The 16,579-nt window shown below is 41.5% G+C and overlaps 2 protein-coding genes across 4 annotated transcripts in view; one reads left to right on the forward strand and one right to left on the reverse strand.

Annotated features, from left to right (window-relative positions):
- Rnf17 (ring finger protein 17) overlaps positions 1–2,344 on the forward strand; it is a 116,697-nt gene extending 114,353 nt beyond the window's left edge. The window contains exons 34-35 of the mRNA XM_027390516.2: positions 279–468; positions 2,246–2,344. Of these exons, the coding sequence (XP_027246317.1) occupies positions 279–468; positions 2,246–2,344 (289 nt within the window). The remainder of the gene's footprint in view (positions 1–278; positions 469–2,245) is intronic.
- Positions 2,345–4,706: 2,362 nt separating this feature from the next.
- Positions 4,707–16,579, reverse strand: part of Cenpj (centromere protein J) — a 44,291-nt gene continuing 32,418 nt past the window's right edge. For all 3 annotated transcript variants that reach the window (XM_027390512.2, XM_027390511.2, XM_027390513.2), the window contains exons 9-17: positions 15,715–15,880; positions 13,324–13,566; positions 11,633–11,717; positions 8,386–8,450; positions 8,052–8,165; positions 6,611–6,751; positions 6,453–6,537; positions 6,250–6,370; positions 4,707–5,099 (exon numbers count right to left, since the gene is read on the reverse strand). In XM_027390512.2, coding sequence (XP_027246313.1) covers positions 4,907–5,099; positions 6,250–6,370; positions 6,453–6,537; positions 6,611–6,751; positions 8,052–8,165; positions 8,386–8,450; positions 11,633–11,717; positions 13,324–13,566; positions 15,715–15,880 — 1,213 coding nt within the window. In that variant the 3' untranslated portion in view covers positions 4,707–4,906. The remainder of the gene's footprint in view (positions 5,100–6,249; positions 6,371–6,452; positions 6,538–6,610; positions 6,752–8,051; positions 8,166–8,385; positions 8,451–11,632; positions 11,718–13,323; positions 13,567–15,714; positions 15,881–16,579) is intronic.

Consider the following 16,579-nt stretch of genomic DNA (forward strand, 5'->3'; position numbering starts at 1 on the left):
AATGTATACCAGAGATGGAATTGCTGGGCCACATACTCTATTTTACTATGTAAGGAACTTCCATATACGATTCTCCGTAACAGTGCTATTTTATCTCTCTAATGGTATCCAAGGGCTTCAGTTTTTCTGGCTTTTCTTGGTTGTGCTCCTGGTGTCATCTTTGCAAATTCCAGTGTCATGAAACTTTTCTCTTGTTTTCTACTGAGAGTGGTACAGTTTTAAATAAGAGAATTTTAATTGTGACATTGTGATCATTTTATCAATCTCTTTTCTAACAGACTACGTCAGATTCCTGTGCAACTTATGCAGTATCCAGCCCAAGCCATAAAAGTTCTCTTGGCAGGGTTTAAACCTCCCTTAAGCGACTCGGGAAAGGCCAGAATACCATACTGTCCCAAGTGGAGCATGGAAGCATTGTGGACTATGATAGACTGTCTCCAAGGAAAACAACTCTATGCTTCCTCTGTGGTAGTTATCTATTTTAATTAACCAAATTATTTTAAAGCTATTTCCATAAGACCTATTAACTTTATAAAGTGTTTTGTTTCTGCTTAAAAATAACAGTTACAGCATATATAAAGCTACATAGCATATAGAAGTCTTAAGGCTAGTTAAATGTTTTTATTGGGGGCTTGGGATGGAACTCAGTAGAGCACTTGTCTCACATGCACAAACCCCTGGCAAACCAAATGTGATGAAGTACACCTGGAATCCACCATTCAGGATATGGAAGCAGGTGGGTCAGAAGTTCAAGGTCATCACCCTGGGCCTTGTCACATCCTAAAGCGATGCATAATGAGTAATACAAAATAATAAAGATCATATGCTATAATCAAAGAACTTTTAAGTTAATGAAAAACAAACATGCATAATATTAATCAGAGGTGGGCTCAAAGTACAGTAGAAATATAGGTAACTTTTTAGGCTAGGGAGAAATGTAAGAAATTATTTCATCTGAAAAGACCTGGAAAGGTGTTTTAAAAATGTCTTAGTAGACACTCAAGTAACTCACTAAGAAAAGGAGGCCCAGAAAGTCGCCCAAGCTGCATCCTGAAAGCTGAAGAGAGCTATGGTCAGAGAGACTCGAACTGTCAGGTAGCCAGACCTTCATCAAAACTCGAGGTTGGGGTGGGGATACTGGAGAGGTGGCTCTGGTTAGGAGCACACAGTTGCTGCTCTTGCAGAGGGATCCCAGTGTGGTTTGGTTCCTAGTGACTTACAACGGCCTACCCTCATTCCTGTCAGATGCCCTCTTCTGAGCTTGCTGGAACTGTATACACAGTGAACTTAGATACACGACAGCAAAGCACTCATACACACAAAGATAGATTAGCTTAAAAGATTTTTTAAAAAAAGTCTCCAGATGGTATCTTAAGTAGCAAACCCTTCTTTTTAAGCTAAGCATATCACACAGTAGTATCCCACAGGCAAGCAGGAACCTTGTTTTACATAGTATTCTAGAACTAGAAAGTTTTTAGACACACACAATCTGTTTCTGGACTCTGGCTTAATATTATAAAACCTAGGACTCTCAGACCTCCTTCTTGACACAGCCCTGAGCTGGGATGGTAATGTAAAAGGTACCCTCTGAGTTCTACCCGTGGTCCTTACGACTGGTATTCAGGCCTGCCTGCTCCCTCCTTTGTGTTCTCTACCAGGTCTTAGGACAAGGAAACAAGAATGAGCTCATCATGAAACAAGACTATCTCTAGAAAATGCTTTTGAAAAACGCCTCTTGTATATCATGCATGCTATATACATAGTTTATACAGAGTGTTTCTCAAGAAGTCAGTGAAAATACAGACAGGCCAAGTACTTATTACAAACACATATTTCTTTACCTCTATGACTAACAGCCAAATTTTAGTTTATGCATAACAGATACAATGTATGGTGTATAAAATGTAAAGATACTTTAACAGGGACAATGGTATGCGAGACCATTGGCTCTGTCTAGACAAGAGAGACTTGAGGTTTCATTAGCTTTCATAGAGAAGGGAAGGCATCTGCCTCCTGACTGTTAGGATTACAGGTGTAAACCCAACTACATTATTGTTTTCTTGAATACTGTATTTTTTTTTTTTTTTGAGACAGGGTTTCTCTGTGTAGCCCTGGCTGTCCTGGAACTGTCTGTGTAGAAGGCTGGCCTCGAACTCAGAGATCTCTGTCTGCCTCTTCCTCCTGAGTGCTGGGATTAAAGGTGTGTGCCACTATTGTCCAACTGATAACTCTCTTTCAATTTTAGGCTCAGGCACCAGAACAGATAGTGACATTATATGAAGATGAACGATACCCAGTTCATATGTCCTTGGTAGAACTGGGGCTTGCAGACAAAGATGAATGATGTAAGTGTACACCCTGGTAACCTATCAGCATGTGGCTGCTATGGCAGAGATTAATGCTAATTTGCTTACGAAAGCACCTCAGATATTCTAATTTCTCAAAAGATGAAGTTTACAAGAACTCTTCCAGATTTTGTCACCTCAGGCCTTTCTGCCTCTGAAACACCATTATCAATGACCCCTTGTATTTGTAGATATGCAGGAATGGCTGTCATGACTGCCCTAGTACTGGTGATACAGGGCAAGCCAAACAGAACAACAGGCTCCCCAAGTAACTTTTGCTCACGACCAAGTAGCAGACACCACTACCAAGAACCACTGGGAGACCCAGCCAGCTAATAGTGGTTCAGCTAGATTTGAATAAAGCATTAAGGCAAGTTTTACAGCAACATTTTTGTTTGTTTGTTTTTCAGATGTACAAGAGCACCTGTAGCTGCCAAGAAGAAAGTTTTCTGTTAGATTTGTACCATTTCAGGTTTGACTTTAACTTGTTCTGCAGTGGTATCATTTTTCCTCCTTTAGTCTTACTTGTTAAATTGTTAAAGAATGGTGTGGGGAAAAGAAAATATTTTCTTTGAAGCATTTTTGTTTTTACTGTAATTTCAAAATAAAACTTAGGCACATAGAAATTTTAGTTCATGTTATTATTAAGGTATTGCTTTAAGAAATATCAGAACTAGGGGCTGGAGGGATGGCTCAGTGGTTAAGAGCACTGACTACTCTTCCAGAGGAACTAGGTTCAATTCCCAGCACCCACATGGCAGCTTACAACTGTCTGTAATTTCAGGATCCAACACCCCTCACATAGAAATACATACAGGCAAAACACAATAAAATAAAAATAAAATGAAAAAAGGGTATCAGAACTGTTGATGGTCCTACAGTGTCTCACCCCATCACCCCCTCCACACACACACACACACACACACACACTCCCTTACAGAGGTGAGTATGATGGAGTTGATGTGTATAGTTATGTAAGTCTAATTTAGCTGCTATGAATCTGTAAGACTGAGCAATGTGAAACCTAGGTAACATTCCCACTGTTGGCTCTGCTGTGTTGATGGCAGCTCTATTGCACTAATCTCACTGCCCATCCGAGTGCATGATCTTACTGCTGGGTGTTGGGCTTTGCTGTTACTTCTCAGTTGCATTCTCTTCTAAGCCCTTATACGTGTGAGAGGTTCTTCCTATATGTGTGTAGTAGTGGCCTTTACTAGGCCGGGGGATAATTACTTTTGAAAAGCAATTGACCTTTCCCTTTAAAGGTTATACCCTACTTAAAAATTCTTCCACAGCCTAAAGTAATTTTGTTGTTGTTTTTCCACATTCAGGTTTTTGTTTTCTGGATTTTTGAGATGATAGAGTTTCTCTATGTAGTCCTGGCTGTCCTGGAACTCAACTTTGTAGATTAGGCTAACCTTGAACTCAAAGAGATCTGCTTCCCTCTGCTGGGATTAAAGGTGTGTTCCACCACCTCCCAACTACATTCAGTTCTTAAATCACCCGGGACTGATATTTTTTTAATAAGTAATTGTGTCAATACCTATTTTCCTAGTTATAAACTTAGAGTGGGCAACTCACCCTGTCTTTGAGCACAGCTTGCTTGTCCTGCCTACCACCTCTCTCATAACATGTGAAGACTGTGACTGGTTCACACCAACTACTTCTGTTTTTGACAAATTATGCAGCAGTTGTAAATGCTTTCTCCTAAGACTATTTACTACTTATAACATGGTTTGGCCTGTCTGTGTTCATCTCAGTTCATGAGTCTTTGTAGTAAGTGACAGTTTTCATTTTAGTACTGGATGCATAATGTTTTGATGCTCACTTTCTGGGAAGCCCACATCCTGTGGCTGATGTGCCTATGGAACAAGTATTTGATACACTTTTACTTCTTTTGTTTTTTTGAGACAGGATTTCCCTATGTAACCTTGGAGCCTGTCCTAGAACTAGCTGTTGTAAACCAGCTGGTCTCGGACTTGCGGAGATCCACCTGCCTCTGCCTCCCCAGTGCTGGGGTTAAAGGTGTGTGCCACCACTGCCTGGCTCTTCTTTTATTTCTTATTTTAAAAATAGGCACAAGCCATGTGTGTGTGGTGGCACATGGCTTCAATCCCATCTCTAGGGACACAGAGGCAGGTGGATCTCTGTGAATTCAATGCTAGCCTGACGTACAGCATGAATTACAGGCTAGTCAAAGCTATACAGTGGAGCCCAGTCTCAAAAAAAAAAAAAAAAAGAACAAAAAGCAAAGATGTTAAAAACAAAAACTGTACATAGTTTACAACAAAGTAATAATGCTTTCTCTTCCTAACTGTAGAAAGACACATCATACACTAGGGGAGCTGCTTTTGTGTTTCAAAGAATGTAAAACAGGAAGACTGGGTATGGTAAAACTTTAATTTTAAAAATCAAACAATCTTTTATATTTAGGCACACACACACACACACACACACACACACACACAAATATAAATAAAACAACTGAACACACAAAAATGTACATACTCTGAACAGAAAAACCACTTAGTGTTAGTTCATGATTAATCCCACGAAGATCTTTACAATTCTGTGTCCATTAGAACATTACCATCTTTGTCCTTCACTCTAACTCGGCCAGATGTGTACTTTGTCTCTTGATGACCATTTGCATAGACAGTTTTAACAGTCCCATCTGGATATTCTCGTCTCTTGAACTGGGCAGTATGGAGCTCTCTTTGGCCATTATTAAACTCTATGATTTTGTTGCCATTACTGTAAAATTTAAACCAGAATATAATTTCTTTAAAAAATATATTAACAGGAACTAAGCATAGTGGTGGGTGCATGACTGTAATACCAGCCCAGCCCTCAGAAGGCTGAGGGTAGGAGGACTGGGAGTTCAAGACCAGCCTGGCCTACAGAGGCAAACCCCTGCCTCACTGCCCCTGAAATCTGCAATAGAGCTGGAGGTAGCTCTTAACTAATATAATACCTGGGATTTGACTCTGAAAACAAGGTTGGCTATGACTTAATCTATGTTGAAGCTAGATGCATACGTACATACTTTTTCTTTCTCTGCTTATTACACAAAATTTCATATATAAGAGTTAAAAAATCTTAAATTTGTTCTACTGTTACTCAGTGTGTAGTAGATTTCTAATTTTTTAACTACTATTCATTTATATGTGTATCATTAGGTTGGTTATAATTCACACCTATACTTTCAGTATGTGGGAAGTGGAGGCAAGAAGATCAGGAGTTCCAGGCCAGCCTAAGCTACAAGAAAGAGACTCTGCTTTAAAAAAGTTTATTGTGGATTGGGCAGCCAGGGCCACAAAAAACTAACTTTCAGAAGTATAATATTCAGAAGGACAAATGAAGAGTTTGTTGGTTTTGAAAGGTTTGGATAAAATATGCCAAGAAATAAACAGTAACAGAATGGACAGAGAGGTTGAGAAATTAAAAATACAAGCAAGACAGGAAAGGATGGTTCCATGGCCTATGTTAATGGCACAGTTAAGGGCAGCTTGCCTTCTGTGTCTCATTCTGTTTTCCGGGTTCACTAAACTTCTGAACAAATAACTACCTCTCCCTTCTCCTGAATGCTGAGCAGACTCACTCTAAATCCTGTTAGCACACATTGCTTCTAAACCTCACAATGCAAGCATGTGTCTCACTTCTCATTCAACTCGTTGAAAATTCAAGTCACTAGTGAGCTCCAGAACCCACCTATCTTTTCCCCTACCCCATCTCAAATGCTGAGGCTACAGGAACATGCTTCCGTGTCTTTTATAGGGTGATATTTTCCCACTTAGATCTTCATGAATGCACAGCAAGTACTCTTCTCCACTGAGCCAGATACCCAGCCCCAAATGATTCAGATTTTCTAAAAATGGAGAAACAGATTTAAAAGGCGCCATACCGTTGCACTCGGACAATTGTACCATCTGGAAAGATGCTCTCTTCTTGACCATCGGCAAATAAATTCTTAACGGTTTGGTCAGGAAATGTGATTTCTTTTCTTCCATCTGGGAAATGTTTTTCTGTTTTTTAAAAATAGTTGTTAGCAATACATTTTTAAAAGGAAGGTTAGAATTTAACAGAGTAGACAAAGTCAGTTTGTACCTATTTGTCCACTTGAGAAATGTAAGACTTCAAGGCCTTCCGGGTATGTGGTGTGAGTGGTCTGAGCAGCGGCGTAGTAGTAGACCTGCAAAGACATTTAGTCACATCCTCCTTCTCCTGGGCTGCTGCAGCTGGAAGCAGCACCCGAGCATACGTACCACTCTGTCATCTGGCATGACCTGCTTCACGTCACCATTAAAAAATGTAACAGTGATGCTCTTCCCATCTGCACTCACTTCTTTCTGAGTTCCATTGGGAAACAGTACAACCCGGCACCCATTTTTATAAACCTTTTCTACCTAAAAAGACACAAGGTGATTATCGCTAGGTAAGCCTTCCTCCTGACACCATGCAACAGAGATATGAGGAATTCCCTACCTATTTACACACGTCTAAATTCTTCATAATAAAAAGTAAAACATTTTCTAAAATCAAAAGTAAAGAGCACCTTTATTTCATCAGGATTATGCTTTTGAGTTTGTTGTTGCTGTTCATATTCCATTTATATAACAGAATTCATCTAAAAACAGAACCTCTCATCAACTTGGTACCCTATAGGAGACTCGTAAAATACGGCTCCTTCCTTTTTGTTTATCCTCCTTAGTCCTCAAGGCTAGCCTGAACTTTGGCCTTATTTCAGTTAAATGAACAATATCAAGGTGTATGAATGAAACCGATCTGTCCCTTAGTCACCTGCCCCAAACAAGCATCATTTGTGTCCCTTTTAGCTCCTCCTTTTGGTTGGCACACCCACTTTTTCCACCTAGAAACATCTATGAGGCCAAAACATGGACCAGAGGGATGGCTTACAGGGTAAAGGCACTTGCCGCCACGCCAAAGAAACTGAGGCCAATCCCCAGAACCCCTATGTTACAGTTTCTCTGACTCCCCTGTTGGTTTTGTGGCACACACATTCTCAACACAAATAACTGTAAGGCCAAGAACAAAGTTATGGTAACAGGCCTGACTCCAGTATTGCAGTATTACAAAGACCAGACAGGAGAAAATCCAAGAGGCCTTCTAGCTCTGTGTGATGTAAGAATGAAGATAAAGGGACAACATTCCTCCTTTTGTATACCACTCAATGTTCAAGCCCCATAGTCCTGAAGCTAAGCACCATCCATAGCCTTCAAGATCAACTCTAGTCACATATGAGAACAGTCGCTGATGGGCCGGGCCACATGCACAATGTTCTCCCCTATGAGTACAATGAAGCATAAAAACCCTTTTCCCCTGCATCCTAGCAATCATCATGCAACACAGCATCATTTGACTTATGTTTGTAGTGACAGTGTAAGCCTCTGCTGACAGTTACAGAAAAGTACAACACACACAACCAAGTAAAGACTAAAAACACCTATGTTATTTTATTGTATCACATTATTTTTAAATGATTTATTTGTATGAGAATTGATTGGTGTTTTCCCTGCATGTATGCCTGTGTGATAGTATCAGATCCCCTGGAACTGGAATTACAGACAGTTGTGAGCTGCCATATGGGTGCTACAAATTGAGCCTGGGTCTTCTGGAAGACAGCCACACCACTGAGCCATCTCTTCAGTTCCAACACATTCAGTATTTTAAATGAATACGTATTACCTTTCCATCAGGATGACTGATTTTTCCCTGAATTTCTTCCTCTTTTTCCTCTTTGTTTTTATATTCAAGATCTGGGAAGTTCACTGGTTCACAAGGCTCTCTGGGCAAGGCAGCCTAGAAGACAAGATATTTTAAGCAGTTACAACCTGTACCTACTAAATTAAAAGCCAGATTCTAAAATTATGTGATTCTATGTCCAGTGTTTACTTTTATATAACCAACATTTACAGTGTTAAATAAAAGCCCTCTGTATACCTGGTTTAGAAACTCAACAAATTCATTTCACTCCTGAATAAGATACATTCACATATTTAACAATATAAAAAAGATTTACTTGTCCTTTATCCGAGCTGCCTAAATCACGAGGAGGCACAGACTTGGGTCTTCGAGTTGGATTCCCTATTAGAATATAATTGTCATAGTTAGTTTTAATACTTAATGAAAATATTTAATTTATTGGTCTGTAAAAACATTTCCTTTGGGAGCCAGTGAGATGGCTCAGCAGGCAAAAGCACTTGTCACCAAGCCTTGAAACATTAATCCTTGGAACCCACATGGTGGGAAGAGAGAACAGAGCTCCACAAGTTGTCAGCTGCCCTCCACACTAGCACAATGTACACACATACCCACACAAGACATAGAACATTTCCTTTTACCAGTGCTGTTTATTTAACCCAATCTTCTCCTTTTATGTGTATGTGTGAATCTATCTGCATATACATAATTTACTCAGGCATTCAGGTACTAGAGGGAACAGGAAGAAGGCATCGGATCTCCTGGAGCGGAGTTATAGGCAGTGTGAGCTACACAATGTGGGTACTGGAAACAGAACTTGAGTCCTCTGGGAGCAACAAGTGCTCAGTTACTGAGCCATCTCTCCAGCCATTGCACCAGGTAAAGCCACTACCTTAGAGGTCTCAAACTGCCAGCATTAGCAATTCCATACAATAATGGACTTAGAAAACACCAACATCTATAAAATTAGTATATGGAAGACGGGAGACAAAACTGAGATAAAAGAAAAAGATACAGGAAGAGTGCAGAGGCTTGCTGTATGCCGACCATTGGGCAAATGGTAGCCAGGCTCCAGGATGTTTGCTGTTTGGACAGGACACAAGAAGAATGTCACCCTTTACTTCACAGGGCAAATGTGCAAATTGTATTATACAACTACAACTGTCACGTCATTTGTAACTTTTACCCCCACGAGAGAGGAGATAATTCCCCTTTTTACAGGTGAGGAAATGAAACCAAGGCTGAAAGGATAAATTACATATGTATAAAGCAGAACCAGAACTAAAGCCCTGTCAGCTCATTACATACCAAATTTAATTCTCTGTTATGATGTAACGTGAGACTGAACCCTATAACTATCTACAGCCAGGCAGATGAAGGAGACAGGTACACCTCACATTTTAGGTGCAGGCTCATCATCTGCAGTACTGCACAGAGAGATGCGTGACTTAAGAGGGAAAAAAGGGAACTAGACACCAAGGGGTGCAGGAACAGCCAGGCAGCTTCCACAGATGGTGTGGTTCATAACCTGATAAGGAAAGCTTAAAACACAGGAGGCTGGAGAAATGACTCAGCAGTTAAGACCCAGATTCAGTTCCCAGCACCAACATGGCAGCTAACAGCATTCTGTTGCTCCAGTTCCAGGGACCCGATACCCTCATCTGGCCTCTGAAGGCACCATACAAGCGGGCAGAACATCCATACACCTACATTTAACAAAACAACCACCACCATGCAGAAAAAGAGGCCCAGCAACATTAAAATGATTTGGGTTAATCAAATGAGATAATAAGCAGACATAGGCCAGCCTTAGCTTCATAGCAAACTCAAGGCTAAGCTATGCGAGACTCCATCTTTCTTTCTTTCTTTCTTTCTTTCTTTCTTTCTTTTTAAGGATTTGACAAGCAATAGGCTGAGAAAAGATATTTATGATAAAAGATCAGAATGGTTAAAGTCCTAAATAAGTTATTTTCTAAAGAAATCCATGGTTGAGGAGATGGCTGAGTTGAGTATACATCTGTCACGTATACATGAAGTCCTGGGTTTCAATTCCCTGTAATGAGGAAATCCCTATAGCCAATCAGCAAAGGCAGTGGTGTTCAATGTATTACAGTAATCAGGGAAATGCAAATTAAAACAACAATGACAAGAGTTACACACTTACCTGGCTGGCAAAAATAAAAATCCGACAGCATAACTGAATACTGGGCAAGTGTGGAATCAAGTACTTTTCCTAGCTATTCAGAGTGTAACATCAGGGTTAGTGAGGGTTCAGTAGAGAACCACGTACACTGCCAAGGAGTGACACTTGAGTTCAGAGTTCAATCTGGAGGACCCACATGGAAGGAGAGAACTGACTCCTACAAGTTGTCTTTCCCCAGTCCACACGTGCAGCTCACATACAACACAATAAATAAATGTGAGCGCACTAGATGTTTTGGAAATATTTTTATATACTCTAGTGACATTAAAGATACTCTACCAATTGACCAGTTATGCTAGTCCTTGCTATGTACCTAGAAAAATGCATGTGTGTACTCCAAGAATGTCCATGGTGTTGCTGCAGCATACACTAATTAATACAAGTGAATCTGAGGAGGTTGGAGAGACGGCCCAGCAATTAAGAGCACTGGATGATTTTGCAAAGGCTCTGGGTTCAGTTACCAGCATCCACCTGGCAAACTCATAACGATTATAGAAACTGTGAAACAATTTGTCATTTGTATGGACACATGTAGTTTTTTTGTTGTTGGGTTTTGTTTTGTTTTTGTATTTGTCTTTTTTATGTTTCTTTTTCTAATTTTATTTATTTGTATTTTTTTATGTATGAGTGCTTTGTATGTGCTTCTGCATGCCAGAAGAGGGCATTAGATCCTATTACAGATGGTTGTGAGCTACCATGTGGTTGCTGGGAATTGAACTCAGGACTTCAGGAAGAGCAGCCAGTGCTCTTAACCACTGAACCATCTCTCTAGCCCAGGGCACATGTAGTTTAAAAGAATAAACAGGCATGGAATGCTATCAGGAATAATCTAAGGAGTAAGACCGTCACAGAGACCCTAAAACACTATACTCTGCCACATACACACAGGGTTCCAGTTTCTCCAGGAAACTCATGACGGGGTAAGGAAAGGTTACATACAGTGCAGGCTCCAGAGGAGGAGTGCGTCTCAGGAAGAGCACTCAGGTCTGGCAGCTTATCTCACAGCTAAATGAATAGATCCATATTTCCTGGCCTTTGTCTTGTCTTTTCCCTAAAATTTAACCATTACAGTTTGCCCATGTTCTTTCACCAGTTTGTTTCCTAACTCCTTCTGAAAAAGAGAAACTCAGGCAGCAGCTTATGTGCTAGTGATGCAGAGGCTCAAAATCATTTGTGTTTAATCCCTTGAATATAACCCTCTCTCCTCCTGCTGCTCCCATCCACCTCACTCTAAGCCACTCTCACTTGGCAGCCCAGATTGGCCTGAACCTGTAGTGATACTTTTTAACAGGTGTGGATCACCACAAGCAGCTCCAGTTCCCTATTAAGTACTCAAACATAAAAGGGTCATGCAGCCTCTTACCTTGTGCTGGCAAATATTTTTTCTTACATTTTTCTACCTGGGCTCCTGAAGAAATATGACTCCTTTGAAACTGAATAGGTGAGTTCTATAATATGAGAGATAATTTTTAATATTATTGTTAGTCTACATTTCATGTCACTGAGTAAAATTAACTCAGTTAAGAGCTGTTCATCTGCACAGTAGGCCAGGTAAATTGGTGGCCAACTATCTAGGAATGAAGCACACACTATCCCACCTCAAGACACACAGCAGACCTTCATGTCAGTCGGCCTCTTCCACAAGCTGCCCTCTTGTTCCCACAGGTTGATGAGGCCGTCTGACACTCCCCCATTCCCAAATCTGTCCCCATTACCAGCACTGTCAGGCTCACCCCACCACCAATCTATGCTCTGTCTAACCTCAGCTAGGACAATCCCAGAAGTTGCCACCATCAATTCTAACAATACCTTCAATAAACAGGTGCATAAATCACAAAGATTTAGACTGTGGGGTATTCCCACCAAACAGTTCACCAGTTATCTCTAAAGAGTCAGTGTAGCTTCTTAAAATGGTAAAGTATTTAAAACTAGGAGGCCATGACTTCTACAGCTCCTTCCAACTGCTCTGGCCACACATAAAGCATAGTGAGATGTTCAGAGCAGTGGCAGTTGGGGCTTTATCACATCTCCTCTCCACCAGGAAGCTCCCATGATAAAAGTATTGTGGAGGCAAGTGACTGCCTCTTACAGAGCATTGTATCCTGTCTTTCCAGATCATTCCTCTAAACACCCAGTCAGTGTCCACAGTGTAGCACACACAAGATCCTGTCTGCTGATCCACATGTTTGCTATGTCTTCCACCTGTAGCCTTCAGCCTTCTGATACAGCTTAGTTCATGGTTCCTAACAGTCACTCTTACACACTGCAAACCTGCACCCTCCTCCCCTGTGAGTAGCATTCACCTTTGTCACAATCCAACTCTCCATCAAAAGAGCTCAACAACAGCAGCAGCTATCATTCAGACCCATAGTCTCCCACCCATGTGGCCCCACTGCTGGCACAAACCGGCCTTCCTTCCTGCTGTCCCAGTTTTGCTTTCCACTGTTGTGATAATGACCATGGCCAAAAGCTGGGTGGAGGTGAAGGGTGTCCCAATCACAGTCCAACACGGAGAAGAGCTGGAGGAAGCACTACTTACTGGCTTACTCTTCATGAATTGCTCAGTTGTCTTGCTTATACTAGGCCAGGGCCACCTGCACAGCAGTAGCCAGGCCTACAGTAGGCTGGGCCCTTCCATATTAATCATTAATCTAGCAAATGCCCCCACCAACTTGCCAACAGGCCGCTCTGATGGAGGCATCTTCTTAACTAAGGTTTCCTTGTTCCAGATGATTACTTCCCTAGGACCTTTAGTTTCCACTCAAGACAACTTCCTCACGTCTACCTTTTGCCTCTCCTTCCACCCTTTCAGCTCAGGTGAGTGTGCTCCTGTTTCCCAGAGAAATTAAAGTTGACATTGTAACTTCAGTGCTTCTGACTTGGGCAATTATCAACCCTGAACATTTCCTGACTTTTCAGTCTTGTAACAATCCTCCTGGATTTATTAAACACCAACTTCTCACCCTTAGGATCCACTACTCCATTTCCTGGCTTTATGAGTTTAAATGCACAAACATCATCCTGATCTAGCAAAACCAACTCCCCCAAACCTACCATGGAGTCATTCTTTTTTGTGGCTGTCGTGTACTGGCAAGCCTTGGGGCTGCTCTCAATAGCTTCTGCTCTCTTCCAGGCATCCAGTCGGAATCTTTCCATTACTTTTATCTCTTCTCGGAGGTCTGTATTCTCTTTAATTAGCATTTCTATCTGACTTCTGAGGCGACCATGTGTGCTTGACCATTTTGTCTCCTTCCGTTTCAAATCTTCCTGTAAATCTGTTATTTGCTGTTTCAAAGCCTCTCAAAAGAAAAAGTTACTAGAATTAATGTAAGAAAGAAGAGATGCATCAATAAAACAAAATGCCAGCCCACCACAGACAGCAGGAGAGGATGCCCAGTCAGTAAACAACACTGGCTTTTCAGGAGCTGGGATGTGGAGGTCGGGTCAGTGCTCACCTCACACTGTCAACCATCAACGATTTGCCAGCAGACAGCAGAGCAGCACTGAGTGTGGTGTGAGGAAGGGAATGCAGCCTAACTTACCACTACCTAAAGCAGCAGCAAAGAAAAATGACGTGAACTCTTGAGCCTGCCCATGAGTAAGGCTGTCCTAAGGTGGTAAGTGACCTTGTGGCTGCTCAGTCAGTTCCAAATTACATTCCTTGTTCAATGCCCCACCCTTCTCACTTGTACTTGACTAATCTTAAAAATAATAGCGGGATGTGGTGGTGCACACCTCTAATCCCAGCACTAGGGATACAGAGGCAGGTGGATCGAGCTCAAGGCCAGCATGGTCTACATTGTGAGTTCCAGGACAGCCAGGGCTGTTATACAAAGAAACCCTGCTTGAAAAGCCAAACAGGTAAAAGTGACCCAGAATGTAGAGACGCTCTGTAGTTGCTACCCACCTCCCTGCTTCCTTGTAGTGTGCTCAATAAACCTTTCCTTTTTTTTTTTTTTGAAAAAAGGTAATACATATTTCCATTATAAATGTATGAAAAGAACAAAATCTTTATCTCAGTTTTGCTCTGACTGCTTAAATCTACCTTTATTATTTTCCTTAAATTTTTATTACATTAATATGTGTGCGCCAGTGTGCAATCTCCAGCGTGGCTCCTCCTGTCTAGGATGGCTTTGGGGGTCTTTTGTGCTTTCATATGCAATTTGGATTTTTTTTCCTATTTCTGTGAAGAATGGCACTGAATCTAAATGTTGCAATTGGTAATTAGGTCACTTCACAATACATTCTGATGACATGAGTGTGGGAAGTCGTCTTATTCTCCATGTAGCCCTGGCAGTCCTGGAATTGCCTCTGTAGACCAGGCTGGCCTTGAACTCACAAAGATCAGCCTGCCTCTGCCTCCTGAGTGCAGGGACTAAAGGCACGGGCCACCCAAGCCAAGCTTCTATATCACCCTTTAAGATAGAATTTTTTGGTACAGTGGTGTGCACTGTGATCCCAACTACTCAGAGGCTGAGACAGTAGGATCTCAAAGCCTGTGTGGGCTGTGCAGTGAAACCCTGTCTTATAAATAAATACATAATAAATAAAATAAACCTTAAGTAATATATGGTGTATGATAACCAATGCTGCAGGTGTGTAGATGAGAAAGTCTATATCTACTAAGTTTTTATAGTTAGCTAAAAGAGTTTCCTTAGAAAGCTTTGCCTGTATCAATGTATAGATATAGTCATCTGGTTTTCCCTAGGCTTATAGTTCTAATAAATGCATTCATGGAGCTGGAGAGATGGTTCAGTGGTAAAGGGATGGGTTGCTCTTCCAAAAGACCTGAGTTAGCTTCCCAGTACACACATGGTGGCTCACAACTGTCTGTAACTTTAGTTTCAGGGATCTGACAACATTTTCTGATCTCCAGGGGCTGCACACATGTAATGCACATACATTCATGCAGGCAAAACACCCATACACATAATAATAATAATAATAATAATAATAATAGAAATGTATTCATTCTTTTTAACTGCTACTTTCCTCTGACCATACCCATGTCCACCTCTAAGAAGAAGAGCACCATTATTTGCCCTATCATCTTGTAAGTTTTGGAGCTAAGCCCTAGTTAGTATGTGGGTATAAATTACTGTGAATGAAAAGAACTAGCAGCAGTCGCTGTGTGATAGGTCAAAATGACAGTACATCACTGAACGGTGCACAGCCAAGTTCTGGCTTTTGAGTTCCATTGGATCTTTGCAGGAACTCTGTTAGTGAGTAAAGGACTGGTGACTGTATCTCAGAGTCAGATCTCTCCCCACCCGCCCACTTCTAGAGATGGGGTTTCACCCTATAGCCTTTTCTACCTCCGCCTTCTCAGAGCTGGAATTAGTGGCACACATGATACCCCCTCACACCTTCTTTCTGAGACATCAAGTAACTCTAATGGGTTAACAATTGCCTCTGTTAACCCTGCCTGTGGTGTAACCCAGATACCTGTATCTCCTCTCGTTCCTTCTTATCTGGAAATGTCCTGGCAGCTGCTGTGTACTTCTCAAAGACTTTACGTTCCTTTTGTAGTTTCCGCATCTCCTCCTTTTTATACTCTTCTATTCGAGCCAGTTCTCTTGCCTTTTGTTGCTCAAAGTCAGCAATTTCTTTCCTACAATGAATAAGCCACAATGTCATGGGACAGTCTCAGGATAATGATCCATGAGTGTTTGATGTACACCTTTCTTCCTAGCACTGGGTGTCGCAGAGTAGATACAGGATCCCTTGAGTACAGGAGGGCTCAACACTAGCCTGAGCAACACAGTGAGACCTCAAAACTAAACAAGAAGGCCCTGATGCTCTATCCTAAGGCCCTAATCCCCAATGCTAAAAATAAAAATAATAAAATAAGCGCCAGCAAAATGGAACCCAGAGCCAGCCTGAAAGTTACTGATCCAAGTGAATCCACCTACAATCCACTAGCCTAAAAGATTAGCCAGTACACTTTCCCTAACATTCATTCAACAAGCACCTACTAGGTACCCACTGTGGAAAGTGGGACATGACAGCCGCTTACAATGCAGTGGGAAAAACAGACAATAACAGCACCAGCAAGATGGCTGGCTCAGCAGGTGAAAGTGCTTGCTGCACAAATCTGGAGACCTGAGTCAGATCCCATGGTGGAAGGAGAGAACAGACTCCTGAAAACTCCTCTGAGGCCAGCCCAGCATACAGACACTCCCAGTACCATCTGTTGGCAAGGTTCACAATTCTCACAGGCTTACAGTTTACTAGACACATAACCTGAAATCTGCACAGTAGTCTTGCTTTGGAAAAAAGATTTCATATCTCCCAGGGAGCTAGGATCTGA

The sequence above is a fragment of the Cricetulus griseus genome (assembly GCF_003668045.3).
Source record: "Cricetulus griseus strain 17A/GY chromosome 1 unlocalized genomic scaffold, alternate assembly CriGri-PICRH-1.0 chr1_1, whole genome shotgun sequence".
Lineage (NCBI taxonomy): Eukaryota > Metazoa > Chordata > Mammalia > Rodentia > Cricetidae > Cricetulus > Cricetulus griseus.